This window comes from Mus musculus, chromosome 6 (assembly GCF_000001635.26).
Source record: "Mus musculus strain C57BL/6J chromosome 6, GRCm38.p6 C57BL/6J".
Classification (NCBI taxonomy): Eukaryota; Metazoa; Chordata; class Mammalia; order Rodentia; family Muridae; genus Mus; species Mus musculus.
In genome coordinates, this window is record NC_000072.6 from 3,446,198 (window position 1) to 3,468,176 (window position 21,979).

A 21,979-nucleotide genomic window follows, 5' to 3' on the forward strand; every position below is an offset into this window, starting at 1 on the left:
TTTGGTCTGCTTCACAGCCACAGAAACTTTATGTGAACACAGAAAACAAGTGTGTGTTTATACAAATGAAGAAGTGCATACATTTGCACTAAATTAAATATGTTCCATAAGAGACATCCTATTTTTCACAAAAGCATGATTCTGAAAAAGTCCTTCACATTTCCTCCCCTCTATAGAAACCCTCTGAACCTCAGACAATTTAGCACTTTTCAATCTAAATAACTGTGACCCTCTGGGGACCTTTGTCAGTAAACCCCCTGCTTTGGAAGTTGCGACTATAACCACATAAAACATTCTTTTCTGGAGCTGGGTGTGGTGTACACACTGGCTCACTAGTTAAAGACACCTTATGTTTACCTGAGTTCCCTGGCCCCTAAGAAATTCAGTTATTCATTTATGAAAAATAGGTAATTATAAAGGTTAAAAGAGAAGACATGTTCAAACGTGCCTGAGTTTGGTCAGTATTTCACACCAAATTGCAACAATAAGTCAACTAAATAAATCCCTGAAAAGTCTTTGTATTTTGTGTTCCCACTCAATGTAGTTCAAGTCAGTTCAGTGCCATTTTTTAAGTCATAGGGCATGAGACTCCCCAGTATGCCATGCTCTTCACAAACCCTTTGAAAAGCACACAAGTTGCCACAGTGGCTCAAAACCTAGCCTTCCAGATGGGAGCTTCTTTATCTTGAGTTTGACTTTTTCTTTCTACAGCTCAGTGGGACATATAGCTATAGAATATATATAGACAACTATATACACATCAGTGAAGAACTAATATTTGGGGTTTCCATGTGAGAGCTTTGTAACTGCTGAATCTTCCTGGCCACACAGCTCAGAACCTGTTGTCTGAGGATCTCAGTGCCTGACCTGAGTCACCAATCAGGCATTCAGCTTAGAGAACAGAGAAAGGAAATGAAACCACCATGTAACAAAGAAAAGTGAAGCCAGGACAAAGGGAATATAAGGAGGAGAGAAATAAGAAAAATGTAGAGAACAACAACAACAAAAATAGATGAAAGGGAAGACCAGAAGTATGCCCACACAGAAGATGGGTGCTTTATAATGCCAAATATCCACTTTATATTTTATTATATGTATTCATGACAATGTGCTTTTTTTTTTGTATTTGTGCTTTGTTGTTGTTGTTGTTGTTGTTGTTGTTCTTTGGTGATTTCATATAGGAATACAATGTATTTAGATAATATTCATTTTCCCCCACCTCCAACTCCTCCCAGACTCCCCTTCCATATCCTGATCCCAATTTCATATCTTCTCCATCCTCCCCATCACTTCTCTCCCTCCCAATCCCCGCTTAAGACCCGCTGTGTACAATTATTGCTGACTATATATATTCCTGGGTGTATGTCACCATCTACTGGAGCATGAGTGTATGGCACCATCCACTGGCGCATGAGTGTATATCACCATCTACTGGACAATGGATGTATGGCACCATCCGCTGGAGCACGGACAACAGGCTGTATTTTTTGAGAAAACTGACTTCCCCTTAGCACTCATTAGCTGCTCAGTAAGGGGTGGGGAATTGAGAGTCCCTCCTCTCTTCACTCTGGAGTGTTAAATGTCAGCACACTTTTCTGTAAAATCAAAATGAAAAAAAATTATTCCTCCCTCCTGTTGTGTCTTGATTCTTCTTAAAGATAGTTTAGGAAATATTTTCTATGTACATAGAAATATGCTTTAATTCACTTGTGGACTCCTAGCATAAATCTGATCCATGGCATTGTGTTTACCCACATTGTTATATTTAAATTTGCCTCTTACCGTTTAATAGCTGGAGTTTCTTGGATTTTATTTAGATGGCGGCCTGATGATTCCTGATTGCTCTGGTCTCCTATTTTCTTCCTTTAAACATTTGAAAGTGAGAAAAGTATTGGGAGAAGTTTGAATAGTGTGTTTAGTAGTGGCTATCTGGCAGTGATTATTCATGGTTGTACTGGCTAGTTTTGTGTCAACTTGACACAGCTGGAGTTATCACAGAGAAAGGAGCTTCAGTTGAGGAAATGCCTCCATGAGATCCAACTCTAAGGCATTTTCTCAATTAGTGATCAAGGGGGAAAGGCCCCTCGTGGGTGGTGCCATCTCTGGGCTGGTAGTCTTGGGTTCTATAAGAGAGCAGGCTGAGTAAGCCAGGAGAGGCAAGCCAGTAAAGAACATCCCTCCATGGCCTCTGCATCAGCTCCTGCTCCCTGCCCTGCTTGAGTTCCAGTCCTGACTTCCTTTGGTGATGAACAGCAGTATGGAAGTGTAAGCCGAATAAACCCTTTCCTCCCCAACTTGCTTCTTGGTCATGATGTTTGTGCAGGAATAGAAACCTTGACTAAGATAAATTGGTACCAGTAGAGTGGGGTATTCCTGTGACAACCTGACCATGTTTTGGGGAGGACTGTGGAAGGACTTTGGAACTTTGGGCTTGAAGATCCATTTGTTGTTAAGAGCTCTGCCAGATGTTGTGTAGGAGTTTGGAAGATAATATTAAGAACAGTGCAGAAGATGGAGGTCTGGCTTGTGAAATTTCAGAGGGAAAATTAAAGACTCTTTTCAGGGCCATTGCTGTTTTGATTGTGAAGATTCTGTAGTTCTGGTTAGCTGGGGCTGAAGAATCAGCTGTGATTAACAAGATACCAGAACTACCAAAGCAAAAACTTTGCATTACTGGGACTATTGATGCTGGTTAGCTGGAGCTAAGAAATTAGCGGTGATTAAGAAGAGACCAGCATCATTGAGGTGACATCTTCTGGGAAGTGTTTTCTGAAAGCACAAAGAGGCTGTGTTCCAGAGATAGCCAAGGTTGTACTCCTGCTGCAGCGGGACTTGGTAATATGTAAGGGTCACCCAGGTGGTACTGGTTTTGAAGGCATGAAGGGGTCACGCAGAGCAGCTGAGGCTCGGCACTGTGAGAGGCCATGGAAGGCCATTGGTGAAGGTGCAGCCTCAGTTGCAATTGAAGGCCTAGGACTGAAGGGGTCATGCAGTGTTTTGGAGATGCCAGTACCATGAGATGACCACCAAGAGCAGCAGCAGCAGTGGAGTACAGGCATCTGGAGCCTAGAGGACGACGCATGTGCTACAAGGGGCATGGCTGGAGAAGTGACCCAAGCCCTTGGAGGAGCCCAGAAGATCGTGAGTTGGATCCCAGACATTGGACGGTTGGAGATTAATTTTTGCTTTGATTGTGACTGTGCCCTGATATTTTCCCTCTTGAAGGAAGAAACTGTTTTAGTGGAGCCCACAGTTAAGAGACTTTTAATTGTAAAAAGAGTTTGGATTTTAAAAGAGATGGATATTTTAAAGAGATTGAAAATTTAAGAATATGTAAAGACTGTGGGACTTTTAAAGTTGTTTAGATCTTGGGGATGAATAAGAATGTAAGGGTTGAGGCTTACTAGTGATGTGTTTGTGTATCAAGTTGACAAGGGATCAATTGTACTGGCTAGTTTTGTGTCAACTTGACACAGCTGGAGTTATCACAGAGAAAGGAGCTTCAGTTGAGGAAATGCCTCCATGAGATCCAACTCTAAGGCATTTTCTCAATTAGTGATCAAGGGGGAAAGGCCCCTTGTGGGTGGTGCCATCTCTGGGCTGGTAGTCTTGGGTTCTATAAGAGAGCAGGCTGAGTAAGCCAGGAGTGGCAAGCCAGTAAAGAACATCCCTCCATGGCCTCTGCATCAGCTCCTGCTCCCTGCCCTGCCTGAGTTCCAGTCCTGACTTCCTTTGGTGATGAACAGCAGTATGGAAGTGTAAGCCGAATAAACCCTTTCCTCCCCAACTTGCTTCTTGGTCATGATGTTTGTGCAGGAATAGAAACCCTGACTAAGATAATGGGTAATGATTTGATGGTGTTTACAGTAACTGGTACTATCCAGGGATGGTGAGGGGCCCAGAGAAATCCTGGGATAGCCCTCCCTCCAGTTCCTGGTTCAGGTACTGAAGCAGAGGCTATGATTTGGGTAGGAGATGTGGACCATGTAGTGTCTGCCTGTTGAGAAGATACTGATACTTTTAGAAAACAAATATAGTCAGCCAATGGTGCTTTGAGGAGTTGTAGAGCACACCTGGCTTTCCCACTCAAATTGGATGTCCAAGAATTAGACAACAAAAAGTGTTTGATTTTACATGGATACTTATGCTATTATGGGACTAAATTAGCTAATAGGTTTGTGACCTTGCAATTGTGTTATTATTTTAAAATAGTTCTATATTTTGTAAAGGATAGGGAAATAGTCACGCAGTTAGGACTCCAAGAAAGCTTCGTAGCTGCAGTACTATGACATGTTGTCTTGGACAATTCTGGAGAAGCAGCTAAGCAAAGGTGGCAATGGCTCGACTAACCTCAAACAATAAACAAGGGTTTTGCCTTTTTTTTTTTCCAGGTGGGAAAGGAGGCAAAAGAGAGTCTTTCGTGTATGGTCATGATACAGTTTACCATTCAAATTGGAACAATCCTGGTTGTGAGGCTTGGAAATGCGTGTGCTTTCAGTATCTGTGCTGGAACAGTAGAAAGGTGACAGGCAATTTCCTCCACAGTGTGGGACAGTAGGTTAAGGTCAGAGGTTGTTTGATGGATCAAGGATCAAGCAAATATGTTTCTTAGCATCCAGGTATGGTTGCCTGGCAGGTCAGCCTCTGTCACCACGGGTTCCTTTGAAATCAAGAGCTGGGATTTCGAATTGTTAATATCCCTCAATCTGGAAATGATTATGTCAGAACAAAAGTAACTATATAGTATATATGTATGTATATGTATGTAATTATATGTGTTTGGATTGGACTAATAAAATGTCAAAGAATTATCTGAGAAAATGGCTTCAGGAGGCCAGCACAAAGACAGAAACTTCATCTCGAATACAGAAGGGCACTCCTTTTTATTCTTTTTGAATAATTTTTATTAGGTATTTTGTTTATGTACATTTCAAATTTTATCCCCTTTCCTAGTTTCCACTCAGAAAATCCCTTATCCCCTCCCCACTCCCCCTGCCCCCCAACCCACCCACTCCCATTCCTGGCCCTGGCATTCCCCTATACTGGGGCATATAACCTTCACAGGACCTAGGGTCTCTCCTCCCATTGATAACCAACTAGGTCATCCTTTGCTACATATGCAGCTAGAGCCACAAGTTCCACCATGTGTTTTCTTTGATTGGTGGTTTAGTTCCAAGGAACTCTGTGGGTACTTGGTAGTTCATATTGATGTTCCTCCTATGGGGCTTCAAATCCCTTCAGCTCCTTGGGTACTTTCTCTAGCTCCTTTATTGGGGACCTTGTGCTCTGTCCAATGGATGGTTGTGAGCATCCACTTCTGTATTTGCCAGGCACTGGCAGAGCCCCTCAGGAGACAGCAAGCTCTTGTTGGCATCTGCCTTAGTGTCTGGGTTTGGTGGTTGTTTATGGAATGGATCCCCAGGTGGGGCAGTCTCTGGATGATCGTTCCTTCAGTCTCTGCCCTGAGCTTTGTCTCTGAGACTCCTTCCATGGGTATTTTGTTCCCCCTTCTAAGAAGGATTCTGAGCTTCTGGGCTAATATCCATTTATCAGTGAGTGCGTATCATGTGTGTTCTTTTGTGATTAGGTTACTTCACTCAGGATGATATCCTTCAGATACATCCACTTGTCTAAGAATTTCATAAAGTCATTGTTTTTAATAGCTGAGTAGTACTCCTTTGTGTAAATGCACCACATTTTCTGTATCCATTCCTCTGTTGAGGGACATCTGGGTTCTTTCCAGCTTCTGGCTATTATAAATAAGGCTGCTATGAACATAGTGGAGCATGTGTGCTTATTACAAGTTGGAGCATCTTCTGGATATATGCCCAGGAGAGGGATTGCTGGATCTTCCGGTAGTACTATGTCCAATTTTCTGAGGAACCGCCAGACTGATTTCCAGAATGGTTGTACCAGTTTACAATCACCACATCCATGCCAGCATCTGCTGTCACCTTAGTTTTTGATCTCCTCCATCCTGACTGGTGTGAGGTGGAATCTCAGGGTTGTTTTGATTTGCATTTCCATGATGATGAAGGATGTTGAACATTTTTTTAGGTGCCTCTCAGCCATTCAGTATTCCTCAGTTGAAAATTCTTTGTTTAGCTTTGTACCCCATTTTTAAATAGGGTTGTTTGGTTTTCTGGCATCCGACTCCTTGGGTTACTTTTCCTTTAATTATTTGTGGCTACTCAATACCAAACTCTGTGCCCCTCCCTGACCTCACTTTGAGGTTCTGGGCAAGCTTCTCTGTTGCTCACTTAACTACTATGCCTTAATTCACTCTAATTTCTATAGTTTTTCTTTCCAAGATACTTCATATTTCCCTATGACTTGACTTCTACCCCATCACAGACATCTTTTTCTTTCCTTTCCTTTCCTATAGAGCTCTCAATCTTACCTATTGCTCTTCTCTCCAACCCTTGTCATGTGCTTTTGAGGATGTTGGCTGTATCTTGAGCTTTAAAGATGAAATTCTGAGTATTATTTTAAGCAAGTCAGTCCTGTGCTTTTGTCACTAGTTGCTCTGGAGAAAGATGTGTCAAGAAAACACAACTGGAATTCTAGCAGAGGCTTCTGGGAAGTTTTCTCACATCCAAGAAAACATTGTAGGGAAAGGCTGACCATTGTGATGCGTCTTATGGGAAATTACAGGATGCCTTACCTTTTTATATTAACTATTTCATTCATTTACTTTCTCCACAATCCCTCCATTCCACTCCCCCCCTTTGCCTCTATAAGGGTGCTCCTCCACCCACTCACCCACTCTCGTCTCACTGCTCTAGCATCCCCCTACACTAGGGCATCAATCCTCCACTGGTATTGGTCCTTACCTTGACTGTGCCTCACCCTACTCCCCATATGACACTGTTGCCAGTTACTCAGATGAACCATGATGCTACTTGCCACCAAGACTTTGCCTGAGCTGTTCTCTTTGCCTCAAATGCTTCCCTCACATGTCCTCACCTGGCTGACTCTTTGTTCTTGTAGGTTCATCTCAGCTTTCCTTAGGAAGCTATGTTTGAGTCCCCTAGACTACATCTGGACACACTCATCGAAGTTTCCATGGCTCTGTGTTGTTCCTTCATAGTAAGTTTGTCTTGGTGCAGGCTCTGTGCTGCTAACACTACTATCAAACACGGTGTGTCTTGTCCTCTGACTGATTTTTAAGTCCTTAGAAGGTAAAGAGTAGACCATATCTGATCCTTCTCTGCCTTTTGGCACAAGGAAGAGAGGAAACAGAAGAGTAGCAACATAAATTTCCCCTTCACGCGTTCCTGGCCCTGTATGTCTGCTTGCTGTTCTTTCTCATCACACATTACAACAGTTTTCCATGTCACATGCTCAAAAACCGATAAACTCTTCTTTAATTGTGATAGTGTATATACTCTGAAACATTTTTCTCACATACTTCTACAGCTCTATCTCAAGCACAGCATTGGAGTGACCTCAGTATAATTGACCTCAGCGGGGTGACAAGGGCTTCTTGTGTAATGAGAGCAGAAGAAAGACCCTGGTTAGTTTGAAGCCATCTGCGTGAAGGGTTTACTGCGAGGAAAACGACTGTACCTTCAGGGTCTTGTGCATACTGCAGGTACCATAGCAGTGGATCACAACCCAGGCATAGTAAGATAAATTAAGACAAGGTAGAGACCTCTTTCATTTATCTTCTGCATGTTTTGAGAGCAAAACAGAGGCCCAGAGTATTTGAGTCTCAGTTTTCCTATCTGTAAAATGCCTGGTGACATCATCTGGAACTTATGATGTATTAAACATTATTTTGTAAGTAGTGAAAATAGCATACATAGGTACAATCACACTTTCAAGACTCTAACTTAAAGAACAAACAACTTGAATAGGAGCTTGGTGAACCATAAGAACTCAAAGTTATTAAGTGACCCCCGGGAGTCAAAGGAACTTGATTATTGGAAACAAGGTAATTTATTTGTCTCCTACAGATGGAATTTTTATTAAACATACAGAGAGATGCAATTCAACTCGATGCAGTTCAAAAGATACTTACAGTGTGAGATCTAATATGTTTATGGCAGGAAAGAGGCCACAGGGGACTCTCGGAAGGTCAGGCTGCCGTGGGGTCTCTGAAGCTGCTGTGACAGTTGTTTACATTAGATTTAAGGAGGGCATCTTCCTAAACCCAAGGTGCCATTCTGCTGGGAATTTTCTCAGGCGTGAAAACAGTCTATCAGTTTACCCTCTGTCCTGAAAGCCCTTGGGCTGTCATCTTTTCCCAGGAACATATTGAAATGTGAAAGTCCTTAGACATAAACCAGTAAAGAAGTAAAGAAACTGTTTTCAGGAAAGCCACTTGGATTTGAAGCTAATACAGTTCTCAGGGAAAGGCTGACAGAAGACACATAGCTCTGGGCTCTGCTTCTGAATGCCTCTTCCAGAGAATCGTGTGGGGCTCTGAAACAGATGGCTGCGCCCAAGCTTGGAGCCAGACAGTTACAAGATCTCAGCTCGGTCACTCATTGTCATTAGGGAAATGACTGAAAAGAGCATGCTTGTTTTGTTCCCAGGTGCCTTGTGTGCTCTCTTCGCAGTTCGAAGAACTTATGTATGTAAAAGTGCTTACAGATGTCAAGGTTAAGGGGCCAAGGGTATGGTTGAGAGGCAGAGAACTCTCTTAGCATGTACAACATCCTGGGTTTTATTTTCAGCACTGGGCTAAAAGAAAGGAGAAAAGGAAGGGGGAAGAAAAGAATAAATAAAAGAAATAAAAATAAAGAATAGAAATCGAGGCTAACTTTGTAGTCATCATACATAGTGTGTTTATGAAATGAGAAGAAAGGCGAGAAACAGACTCACATCCACATTTAATTTGTATTGATGGAGGGAGAAACACCTTACTTTCTTCCTGCCTTGTGAAACTAAAACATATCTATGCATGATTGCATGTGAACTATAGGCAGATAAAAAGACTGACATGAATAAATACAACAGTGTAGAAGCAGAAAACAGTGAGTTTCTGAACATAAATGCAAACTTGGCGAGAACTCAGTAAGATTCGCCACCCACCTGCCCAGTGTTTTCTGGGTTGGCACCCACTTCTATCATAATCTAGCGTTTGACTTGTTTTCTGAGACTGTGCCAAATGTATTGAAACTGCCTTATTCATATGAAATTACAAACAGACGACCGAGAAAAGCAGCATTTTACATATTTCTAATTTTTCCTTGCAATCCACCCACAAGCTACACTGTTTGAAAATAACGAGCAAGGGGCACAGGGTTCCTTTCCAATGATCAGTGGTAACAGAGAGATGAAATCCAACAAGATTGTGTTTAGTAATAAGGAAAGAACTTTCGGCTGTTTTTTAAAGATTAATTTGTTAATTAGGTGAACATCTGGGGTTTGGTTGATGATTTCCCTTGGAAACCTTGATTAATTTATGAGATTTTCATCCCCATTTTCTAAAAAAGCAGCGAGCCGTCCGGCGTTCCACACCAATGAAGGCAAAAGTTAATTGGATTCGAGATCTTTCTCATTTACCCCTTCAGCAACTCCTCGCTGCTGCTTTGAGTGGAACCAGGCGCTAAGGGGATTCTGTCTATTTGTGTGTGTGAGAGAAAGAGATATAGAAATGAGAGGAATTACAAGTGTTTGGAAAGATATATATATATATATATATATATATATATATATATATATATATATATATATATATATATAACTTAGTATTTCCTTTGGTTTGGGTGGGAAAGTCTGGAAGGGTGAACAGAAAAGCTAACCCCAGGACTAGTAAGCATATTGGTTTGTGGCACCCTTTGATTTCAGAAGCCGATGTATGTGCTACAAGAAAGGGCCATTTGTGGATTGAAATGTTTAGGGTTTGGGAAGAGTGAGTCAGAGACTCAGCCAGAGCTCACAGTCTGCCCTGCTAATGAGAGATGCATAAGCACGCCCCTCCCCCATCCCTCGGGCAGAGCAGGGCAGGGCATGGGCAAGAGAGCAAGAAGGGAAAGCAGAGGTGGCTGCGGAGGAGCTGATTACCTAACCGCGGATGTGGAAAACTGCTCATAGCTTTTAAGAAATCACAGGGGCTGGTGAGATGGCTCAGTGGGTAAGAGCACCCGACTGATCTTCCAAAGGTCCGGGGTTCAAATCCCAGCAACCACATGATGGCTCACAACCATCCGCAACGAGATCTGATTCCCTCTTCTGGAGTGTCTGAAGTCAGCTACAGTGTACTTACATATAATAAATAAATAAATAAATAAATAAATAAATAAATATTAAAAAAAAAGAATCACAGGCAGTGAACGATGACCATCATGAGACACACCTGCATTTGTCTCTTGAGCTTGGTCACATAACATTCACAGCAGCCTACCTTTCGAAACCTCTCTTCTGCTTTCACTTCGTCTCTCATTGTATCTCTCTCATCTGTTTCTCGTCACAACTTTATTTTCGTCGAGCTGCATTTGACCTTATAATATACACATTTGTATGAGCCTGTTGCTAGGACTTGAAGGGGTATGGCCCCCATATGAGTAATGCAGGGAAATGCTGACAGGTTGTTTCTGAAAGGTAAGACAGGGACTTTAATCGTGTGGGAGCCAGTGTTCTGCAAACACTGTATGCATATGTTTATAGTGACCATAACATCATTTTCTAGTCAGAGTAGTTCATGTGTTTACTAAGTACAAAAGAAAGTATTTGTGGTAGCAAGGATTGACTTTTTCATCAGAAAGATCTGTGAGCGTAGTGGAGTTAGAAGACAGAAGGAGCCGTGAGTCTCAGTATGGTTTTGCTTGCACCAAATGTGGAACAGGGTTGCATAGTGGTTCACTTCAAATAGTTTTTTAAAATAAACTATATTATGTTTTTTCTGCATAAAATAAAAAAGGAATAGGTTTTGATTTTTAATAATTTTTCATAATGTCCATTTTTATTTACATACTGGAAAATAAGAATAAAATATCTTAATTCTTCAATCTTACTTAAAAATAAGACTTTACCATCTAAAGAATCAGTGCAATGTAAAAAGGCAAACAGAATACTTTATTTCAATTTTTTCTTTCTTTGAACAAAAATCAAAATGAGATTTTAACAAACCAAACAAAACAACCAAACAAACCAACCAAAACAAACCAACCAAACAAACAAAAAACCATTTTGCCTGTCTTTCCAAATACACTGTTGATACCAAAGTTCACTGAGAGCCAGGGAAAAGGCACAGTCTTACCTCTGTGTTAAGCATCCTTAATTTTTTGTGACACAAACAACAAGAAATCAATTTGGGACAAAGGGAAAAAAAAGGTGGTTTTACTTTCATAACAGTAATGAGCACTTAATAAAACAAAGCTTATTGCGAACATCTACCAAGGTGAAACCCCGGAGTTTGCAGGTGACACAGAGTAGTGCTTCACTGATCCGAGTGGAGGAGCATGGGCGAGCCCCAGTTGGAACGCTTGGAAGTTTCAGTAGCAAGTAACTAGGGAGCTTCGTTCTCTTCTTCCTCCCAGTCTGGGTGATAAACTGTCCACGGAAGAATATTCCTACGGTGTTCCTCTGTCACACAGCCCATTGCGCACGTCAGAAAACCAGCCTTCAGTCTGCACAGGCGCCTCTACTCTGCATCAAGATGTAACTGAAGGTTGCTAGGATTGTATTTTTCACAGATTCCAGATGTTTCCTTTCAAAATGTTTCTTTGTGATTTTACTCCAATATACTATTTTGCCCATTGAATCTCACCTGGGGAAGAGATACATAAAACACGTTGTTTTGTAGATTTCTAGTTTTATGGGTAAAGGAACCTTAACTATTTTATTCCTTTTCATAGCTGTGAAGATGAAGAATGTGTTTTGAGCTGATTCAAGAAAACTATTCTTATTAATCAATAGAGCAAGGCCAAACGATCCTCTTGTAGTCAATTGTATTTTGGGACTCGAGGTTTAATTATCTAAATGTCTTGTTTTCAAGGTAATAATAACCATGTGAGTAACCAACCACATTTTGGTTGGGTTTAAGGCTCACTCCATGAGACAAAACCCTTACTTGATGTTGCTGAAGTAGCCAAGAATCTGAGACTATATAGGTAATGGACCTAGAGGAAAACCTACTACCATAATTCTGTTAAAGGAACACAGCAATGAAATTAATCCTGATGATATATCTATATATATGTACTCCAGAACATTGCTCAACCCTTACCAGAGATGCTTCCCCTTGCAGTAGATGGTAATTGACAAAGAGATTCACAATTGGACATTGTACAGAGAGTAAAAGACTTTGAGAACTCAGCACTACATGGAATGTCTTTATCAAACCCCTCCTTTCCAGACACAGAGAACTACAGAGGAGACACAAAAATTCTAAAAGCCAAAAGTGGTAGAAGATGGCAGAGAAACTGCATCTTCCAGATACAACAGGACTGATACATATATAAACTCACATAGTCTGGGACAGCACACAGTTCTGCACAGGCTCCAACCACATGGCATCCCAGCACTGAGCCCAGGAAGTAAATTCAAAGTCCTACCTCTAACAAGCTATTTGCAGTTGATACTAGCTGGGAAATGGAAAATCAGTTTTCTCCAATGGAGTGTCACTGGTTATTTTAACCATACCCCAGGACAGGCCACACAGACCGAGACCTGGGAGTAGTTGGCCATCACAAAACCCAGTATTTTCTTTGTATTTGTTTTGGTCCTTTATTTATTTATTTGGTCTTATTGATTTTCCATCTTTTTTTCTTTTTTTGTCTGTTTTGATTTTTTTTTTTTTTTAGAGAGAGAACATGACAGGTTTGAGTAAGTAGGTGGAGAGAATCTAGAAGAAGTTGGAAAAAAAATCCCATCAAAATATATTGTGCAAAATAGTGAACAAAAATCCTAAAAAAGATACTAACAACCAACAATGTTTTCAAAAAACCCCTGGCCAAGATCGTTTAATAGTATCAATAAACAGTGTTTCAGTAAATGACTCTGTATTCAACAAACAAATCATTGGACTTAGTACTAGCTTATGAATACAGACCAATTTACTGATTTATTAAACAGGAAATCAAGTTTCTACCAGTCACATGGACTCAAAAAAACAGTCTAAGGATCAAAGAATACAATTACTTAGCCAACATTCTTAACTCAGAAAAGACTCAATAAAGGGGAGAGAAGGCAGTAAGTTAGAATTCTTCCCTTGGAGCTAGCTAATTCACTTTGGGAACGGGGAACAGGGCAGAGCCAGCAACTTCCTATTCAAAAAAAAAATCTTCAAATTTAATAGCACATAGAGAAAATCATAAGCAACCAGGAAACAAAAACCATCTCATCTACAGCCAACATTTATTCTTGAAAGAATGTATATTTATGAAAGGTTTTTGATAAGCAAACTGGAGTCTACAAAGTTGTGAAATCCTTACAAGACTGGGCATTATTGAGTCCTTCTTACCGGGAGCCAGCAAAGACCCTAGAAAGAGTTGTGGATTTATGTAAATAAGTACAAAACAAGTTTTTGTTGAAAAGACACAAACTATTTGATTTATTTTTTCAAAAAAAATTTGGGATAGGTAGAATAAATCTGTGTCCAAAACAAACTTTCTGACCTGTTGGCTTATTGATTGTATGAGTTAAAGGGATGGCTTATTGTTTGGTGCAGTAGAGGTGCTGTTTCCTTTCACATCTTTTAAAAAGAAGGTATAAAAAGAGGGAAATAGGGTTATGTCTGAAAAGAGGGCAAACTCAAAGGCTAAGTGGAGAGAAAGTCACTGGAAGACACACAGAGAACCAAACAGATGACCAAGTCTCAGGAAGACGGGAGACTGGAGGGGATCTGTGAGTAGGTTTGGGGGTCTGGGAGGCAGGGTGGAGTGTAAGCAGTAGGACTGCATCAAGGAGGAGCTAACCTTCTAGGGTGACTGCCTATTCCAGCCTCATGTCCTCAGTGACAATTTACAAATAGTTCTTTGTTTGGGAAACCATTCTGCTTTGTCTTCAACCAATGGAAATTGTTCCTGAAATACACTCTTATTGGGCCAAGGATTTTTAAAGATTTTGTTCATTTCAGACAGACATCTATTGACAAAGAACGATTTTTAAAACTTTTTTAAAAAAGAAATTCTTTTTTTTTTAGATGAAAATGAACTCTTTTACTTTATTCTGCATTCTCAAGTTACACCTGCGACACTCACAACTTTATATTTATTTCTGTCTTCGGAGCCTTTCTTAAAAGACAAACCTTGAGTTTTCACTGGATGGTGACCATTCTAGTAGTAGAAGTAGATATTTAGAACATTTAGAACACAGGGCATGTAGAAAAACAACTGAATTTAAATAGGGGTTTAAAAAATATCTTAAAATTTTTATATGTGCATATTTGTGTGCATATGTACACATGTGTATGTGCAAGTCTGTGTGTATGTGTCTGTGTGTGTGTATATATATGTATGTGTGTGTGTGTATGTATGTGTGTGTGTCTGTGTATGTATGTGTGTGTGCATGTATATGTGTGTGTGTCTGTGTGTGTGTATGTATGTGTGTGTGTATGTATGTGTGTGTGTGTGTATGTGTTTGTGTATGTATGTGTGTGTGTATGTATGTGTGTGTGTGTCTGTGTGTGTATGTATGTGTCTGTGTGTGTGTGTATATGTGTGTATGTGTGTATGTATATATGTGTATATGTGTGTCTGTGTGTCTGTGTGTGTATATGTGTATATGTGTGTGTGTATGTATGTATGTATGTGTGTGTGTGTATGTGTGTGTATATATGTGTATATGTGTGTATGTGTGTCTGTGTGTGTGTATATATGTGTATATGTGTGTGTGTATGTATGTATGTGTGTGTATGTGTGTATGTGTGTGTGTGTGTGTGTGTGTGTGTGTGTGTTTGCAAGTGAAAAGCTCATCACCAGGCATCTTCCTCGACTGCTTTTCACCTCATTTGTTTGTTTGTTTGTTTGTTTGTTTGTTGGAGACATGTTTCCCTAAACTGGAGCTTGCTAGTTGGCTAGACTGGTCTACTCGGTTCCCAGGGCCGAGGTTTCTGGTGCTTGCTGCTTTAAGGGGCTTTTTATGTGAGTTCTGGGATTCCAGACTCAGGTCCTCACTCTTTCATGGTAAGTAGTTTTTAAATTGAACACTTTCCCAAGCTCCAGAATAATTTTTCTCTTTCTTCCTTTCTTTCTTCCTTCCTTCCTTTCTTTCCTTCTTTCTTTCTTTCTTTCTTTCTTTCTTTCTTCCTTCCTTCCTTTCTTTCTTTCTTTCTTTCTTTCTCTCTCTTTCTCTCTCTTTCTTTCTTCCTTCCTTCCTTTCTTTCTTTCTTTCTTCCTTCCTTCCTTCCTTTCTTTCTTTCTTTCTTTCTTTCTTTCTTTCTTTCTCTCTCTTTCTCTCTCTTTCTTTCTTTCTTCCTTTCTTTCTTTCTTTCTTTCTTCCTTCCTTCCTTCCTTCCTTCCTTCCTTCCTTTCTTTCTTTCTTTCTTTCCTCCTTCCTTCCTTTCTTTCTTTCTTTCTTTCTTTCTTTCTTTCTTTCTTCCTTCCTTCCTTTCTTTCTTTCTTTCTTTCTTTCTCTCTCTTTCTCTCTCTTTCTTTCTTTCTTTCTTCCTTTCTTTCTTTCTTTCTTTCTTTCTTTCTTCCTTCCTTCCTTTCTTTCTTTCTTTCTTTCTTTCTTTCTTTCTTTCCTCCTTCCTTTCTTTCTTTCTTTCTTTCTTTCTTTCTTTCTCTCTCTCTCTCTCTCTCTCTCTCTTTCTTTCTTTCTTTCTTTCTTCTCCCTCTCTCTCTCTCTTTCTTTCTCTCTTTCTCTCTTTCTTTCACTGGATTCAATCTTACACAGCAGACATAGTCTCAGAAATAGTGCTAGATTGTGCAACCTATACCTGGGCCAGAATATTACTTTGTACCCCATAACTATGCATAATCAATAAGTATCGATCAAAGAAGAAAAGAGAAAAAAATGAAGACAGAAACACTCCCCTGCTTCCTGCTCCAGAAAGTAAAGAGACCAGCTGTCCCTTTAGTGTTTTCTTTTTCAAAAACCATGTTATTGTGTCTCCTTTTTGTACTCTATGTAATTCTTTTAATATATTGCTTCAAACCAAAACGTTTTTAAAATTTCAAACCAGAAATTCTTGGTTCTACTAGGAATTGTTTTTTCTCTCACTGACTTTGAGAGTGTTTTCTCTGATGGGGCTCTCTGGCGTTTCTTGTCACATACTTAGCCATAAAACCACAGCATTGTCCCTGGTTTTCTCCATTAGATGGTTTTTCAGTGCACTCCTGGACTCCGCCAAGCAGTTGTTTTCAATGTTTGCCCAGAAATGAGCAGGGATTACTTTGTTGGGGCTGCTCCACTTGCCGGAAGAGAAGCGGTTATTGATGTTCTACTCAGAGTCAACAAATGACAGCTAAAGGAGGAGTGGAAGGGGACTTTGGCAGTTAGGCCTGCAGGCAGCTACACACACAAAAACAGAGCTTGGTTTCATTATTTGAAGACTGTGGCTTAGCTTCTCCATGGCAAAGAAGAGGCAGATCTAGTAACAGCCCTGAACTTAACTGGCTAAGTGGTTTGCTGCCTTTGGCCTCAACACAGGTTTTGTTCTCAGAGGGACCAGTCCTATGCAGTTGGAAATAGTCAGCCTTGAATGCAAACATGTTGGGCCTTTGATGCTGACTGGGCCATTCTTCCCTGGTAGCCTTCTTGCCTGGTATTATAATTACTGACAGAGCATTGCGGCTATAAAGTTGCTATGGTCACTGAAAGGTCATGGGGATAATTAAGGCTATTTGAGCACTGGCCAGATTGAGCCTTTCACACCCTGATGTGGATTCCTTAGAGACACATTGGTAAGGAGAAACATATGCAGCAGACATGTCATTCCAGAGTTCTGCCTCTTGTCTACCTACCTGCCCGTGCGCATGGCTCTACATGGTATTTCTACACTTGCCTGTTTCATTTTTCAAAACTAGTTTCACAGGAGGATGTATCTTGAAGAATTTCACATATTTTGAAACTATAGCTTCCTCTTTTAATATTTTTGGAGCTTTCGGAAATGCAGCTGCTGACGTCTGAGAGCCTCCATTGCACCCAGCAAACACACTCATACTTACTCTGTATTTTCTTGCTGTTGTTCTGGGATATGCTGAATGACTTCATAAATTGTTCCGTGAATATCTTGCCCTGTTACACCATCAGAGGCAGGGGAAGACCTACTTGACATCTAGAAAACACAGCACAATAATAGACAAAGCTTAGCCCTCGATTATCCAGAAACACTCAGTAGTGTGAGAGATGGAGAACAGATGCTCGCGACCTCTGGAATGCTACTTCCTGCACTCACATTATGTTATTCCAGGAGTAGCTTGACAAACCATCCACTTATTTCATCACTTAAGAAAAAATATGCAAACTACCGGGCAGCCAAACAATAGGGAGAAAAGTAGCAAAAGGAGGAATTAAAACAAAACAGCAACAAACAACAGCTTGACAGTTTAGAACCAGAAAGCACATATAAAGCATTGTATCTTAACTGCTCTTTTCAGCCATTACACAAGTCAGTATGGCTTTTCTGAAAGGATAACATGAAGCCAAAAGTCATCATCATACTTCCGGAGAATAAAGGAGCAAAGGGTGATGCTTTGGTCTTACTGTGGTGATGCCTCTGGGGACTACAGGCTTCACTGAACAAGAGAAGGATATAGTGTAAAAACCATAACATGCTTTGTTGAAACTTATGCTTTCCTCATGCTCCTCACAGTTTGAATTTTCTTTCTTTCTGCAAACACTGCCTTCCAGTTTATTGTCTGTCTGGTCTTCCTTTCCACTCGCCCCTCTTTTAAGCACTCTTCTATCTACCTGCAGTCCTTCCTGTTTACACAGCATCCTCCCCAGTGAAGGGGGTGACACTACGGAATGTTTTCTGTGTTGGGATGCCTTAGTGCTATGTGGTTTTGGAAACCATTTTCACTCCTCCTACTAAAGTTCCCAAGGGAAGCATTATGGCCACAGGCTATGACTTTTCCAGTCATTTTGGGCTGAAATTTCCACAGAATTTATAATTGAGACTGCATCTTCATTTTCCTTGGGATGAAGGTGGTCAGGGGCTATGGTAGATGTATGCTAACATATATGATCTAATATTGAATGGCAGCAAATTTGTTAATGTTATGCATTTTTCCTCTGTCCAACTCCTGGAGAGGTGCTAAATGGTTAACAGAGCGCACAACAGGTAAAGGGAGAACGATCCATCTTATACATACTACAATAACCAAAGAGACTGTTTTGATTTTTAAGATGCAAATAAATTAATAATTAAACTTATTTCTCCTCTTAATGACACTTTTGAGAATATTTCTTTTATTGGTAGTTGTTTTCTTCTTAGGCTCATTGTCTTGGACTGTCCATCTTCATGTGCAAATGGCATTCTGGCTTCTTCTCACTCAGCTCCTCTCCCACGTATCCCTGCCCTCACTCTCCTACTTTGGCTGTTCCTTCTGATTTCACACCTCATCCCCAAAGCACCTGACATGGCCAATTAAGGTGGTCAGAAGAATTCTCACACATTTCTGATTCAAGAATGAGCATGGCTCCAAATCAAGTTCTGCTGTGTGTTACAGAGTTCAAGCATTGCTTCTGCCATGCCACTCAAGGGCAGGCTTGTCTGCTTCAAGACCACGGGCACTAAAGTACTTGGGGTCAGTAGAGGGCTTCAATTAGTGTTCCAGTCTATGTACAATCAATACCCCATTCTTAGTATTAGTCACCATTCACTCCTTAATAATGATCCATTAGGAATATATGTGTGAATTTTTTTAAGTAAAGACATTCTATGTTTCAAAGTTCAGTATGTCCATTTACCTCTTCAGTCTCCTGCTCTAAGCTTTGAAGCTACACCTTAGAAGGGTTTGTCAAAGTACTACAAAAGTCCTTATAGCTAACAGATCAATCACATATTTATTTTGTCTTATTTGGTTCTGGAGGTGTGACACCATTCTGCATCAAAGTGGGCACTGGCACTTCATTGTCAGGTGCGCCTCTCCTCATCTATGGCAGCATGGGAGCTACTTACCCTCAGGAGGGCAAAATCCAATCAACCCCTCTCTATTACTCACAGGACATTTCTGAAATAAAGTCTGTAGCCAGGAAACTCACTGGATGAAGCACACGGGGTGATAGAATGCTTAGAACAAAGGGGCTATTTCCGAATGGCAAATAGTTCTCTTCTAAAAAATGGAAGAAAGAAGAAGCCAGAAGCAAGCAATCCATTTCTGGTTCCATCCGTAAGTGGACTATTACAGAGGAATAAGGAGACAGAAGAAAAACCAGTCTTTACACATCCGTGAGTGCTCATAAGCTAAGACTTCAGAGGCATATTCTGCTTGAAACTGATTATCTACAATTTTTTGAAGAGACTGCCTGAATATAAATGGTTTCAACTATAAAAGCCCCTACCTTTTTAAAGGATTGCACCTTTAGGGTAATAAAAAAAGTATACTTGTATATTAGTAGGTTTGTATTATATGATAACTTCCTTATGACAAGCAAGTACCTTCAAGGATAGGATCAAATGAATGTCTCTGAAAAGCTATTGAGGTTATGAGGCAGAAAGGGAGGGAGCCGAGGGATACAGTGAGTTCTGCAAAGTGAAGGGCTGAGGTCACCTAGGCAACAGGGATAACTTAAGCCGGGAACTGTGAGCCCTCCACCCTTCTTTTCTCTATATATTCAACCTAGCTAATTCTCTATTCATAGACTATACCAGGAAAAGAGTGCTTATCCTTATTTCTGACAGCTTTACTATCTCTATAAGAGAAGAACAATGAGAAAAATGCCTTAGCTCCACAAATCTCACTTTCCCGTGAATCAACACTGTGGAATGCAGCAAGGGCGAGCGAAGCCATTGGACACCACTGCCCTAGTTCTTAAATGAATGAGGCTTACACCTCTGTTTAATCAACCACCAGGAAAACCAACCCTGGAAACACCAGATGCATCCGGAAAAGTCACAAACTCGTAGATCCCGAAGTCACTCAGGGCATCTTCATGGCCTGAAAGGAAAAGCAGAACAACTAACAGAAGCAAAGCTTCCCTCCAATACTTACATTTTCATGCATTTGTTTTTGTTTCCTTAGGAATAGCCAAAGAACTTTTCTTTATTGTCTGCTTCTTTAAGTGATATTTGCATGAGACCCTTTCATAGATCCTAGTCCTGTATGGTCATTATAGGCATTAAATTGATTGGGGAATAAGTCCTTCTTAAGAGAAAAAAAAAATTAAACTGAACCTGACCAATTATCCCTAAAGTCTCCTGTGGGGATATTGTGTTACATGCTCAAATACACGTATGTGGACAAGACTGGGGCTTCAAGAACACTAAGGCCTTAGCCTGGAGGTCACAGCAACTTTTGATCCACCTGTAATATCTAATGAGCTTCAATAGATTACCAATAGCTAATTGACATGAAAAAAAAGTTGCTGCACAATATCAACCAGCCTTTATCTTGGAAATGAGGAGGAGGGAAGTGGTTGGGAGGAGCCAGATGGGCTTAGGACCCTTTCCCCTCCATGACACCCGATTATTGTAAGCAAGCAAGGAGTAGATAAGAGGATTAACTTTTTTTCTCTTCATATCATCTTATTTTACTTCTCATAGCAGACCCAGGAGGAAGTTTTTATCTCTGTTAAATAGATAAGGAATTTAAGGCCAAGAAAATAATCTTCCAAGGATATATGTCAGATATAGAGAACCGAAACCTGGCTCTCACTGACACTACCAAGCTCCATTGTTAACTAAGAACAGTTCAGTATAGAGTCAACAATGAAGGTTGAGGGTAGAGACAAAGGAGAGAGCCCGGCCTGATCATACCTCAATTTCTTACTCTCCTTAGGATAGGAAGCTTTGTATGTCCTCCAGAAGCTACGAAAGTCCTCCTTTGCTCTTACAGACCAATGATAAGAGGGCTTGAGAATGGAGCAGAACTCAATAGTTTCATCTCTCTGATCTTTCTTTACCTTGTCTGTAAATTGAGTGGATGGTCCTTCCCTGGCTTATCACAGACCTGTGTGGTGTACACACAGGTAAAGGGAAGACCCTGAACAAAGTACAGATCATGGTTGTGCTAATATTGGCTTCTGTTAATTCCATTACATTGCCAGTGTTATCTGAAAATATCAGCAGAAAACACTGACAACTAATATACACCGCTATGGACAACACTCCTCTCCAGTCTGGCCATTACCTGAAAATGTTTGAGCTTTTCTGTATTCTGACTCTGGTCTGAAAAGACAAACAGAGGCATTAATCAAGGGTTATAACTAAGAGGAAATTTCTAAAAAGTTATTTTCATAGAAACATATACCTTACCTGCCTTCTAGCTTCTGTCTTATAGCTAAAGGTAAAAGAAAAGTGAAAACTCAGTAAAGTATTTTTTTAGAATGTTTGTAAAATGTATTTTTTTTCTGTTTTCAACCTACCTTTGTAAGGTTGATATTTTTTCCACAGAAAAAGAAGGCACATGGATATAATCAAAAACAGTGATATTCCAGTTATACTTGCTAGTGGGGACAGGGATTTTCCCCTTTGTGCAAGCTTCTCCAGTCCTAAAAAAATAGCAATAAGTTACTAAATCATCTGAATTGTTTAGGCTATTCTCTACTTAAATAGACACCATTGCCTTTCACTCTCCATCTCCTTTTCCTTCCTTCATCCCCCAATGGGTGGGATAAATTGACTTAAGACTTAAACCCCAAACTTCCTGAGGATATTTGTGATTGGAGATGTGGCTGGTTACCTGGGAAATGCTGACATGATGCACTACTACCTTCCCATAAATGTTTCAGCTCTTTGTCCCTACACCATGAGATGCAGGATGTTTCTGTCCTCCAGTCTCACTGCTTTAGCAAGAGTCAAGGGTGTGACCCTCTCAGGGATATGATGGTACATATTTAAGGATATGAGAGGAAAAGCACTTATCCCAAATATACCTTACTACTTTTTTTAACCAATCAAGAAATGCCAATATCCCAA

At 40.4% G+C, this 21,979-nt stretch overlaps 1 protein-coding gene across 9 annotated transcripts in view; it reads right to left on the reverse strand.

Annotated features, from left to right (window-relative positions):
* Positions 1-10,891: 10,891 nt before the first annotated feature.
* Positions 10,892-21,979, reverse strand: part of Hepacam2 (HEPACAM family member 2) — a 41,234-nt gene continuing 30,146 nt past the window's right edge. For 5 of the 9 annotated variants that reach the window (XM_017321287.2, XM_030255044.1, XM_006504960.2 and 2 more), the window contains exons 5-10: positions 21,427-21,552; positions 21,317-21,341; positions 21,192-21,229; positions 19,927-20,000; positions 17,064-17,173; positions 11,005-11,719 (exon numbers count right to left, since the gene is read on the reverse strand). In XM_017321287.2, coding sequence (XP_017176776.1) covers positions 11,716-11,719; positions 17,064-17,173; positions 19,927-20,000; positions 21,192-21,229; positions 21,317-21,341; positions 21,427-21,552 — 377 coding nt within the window. In that variant the 3' untranslated portion in view covers positions 11,005-11,715. Of the gene's footprint in view, positions 11,720-17,059; positions 17,174-19,926; positions 20,001-21,191; positions 21,230-21,316; positions 21,342-21,426; positions 21,553-21,979 lie in introns of those variants that run through there. The other 4 variants (XM_030255043.1, XM_030255042.1, XM_030255041.1 and 1 more) reach the window with 2 other exon arrangements.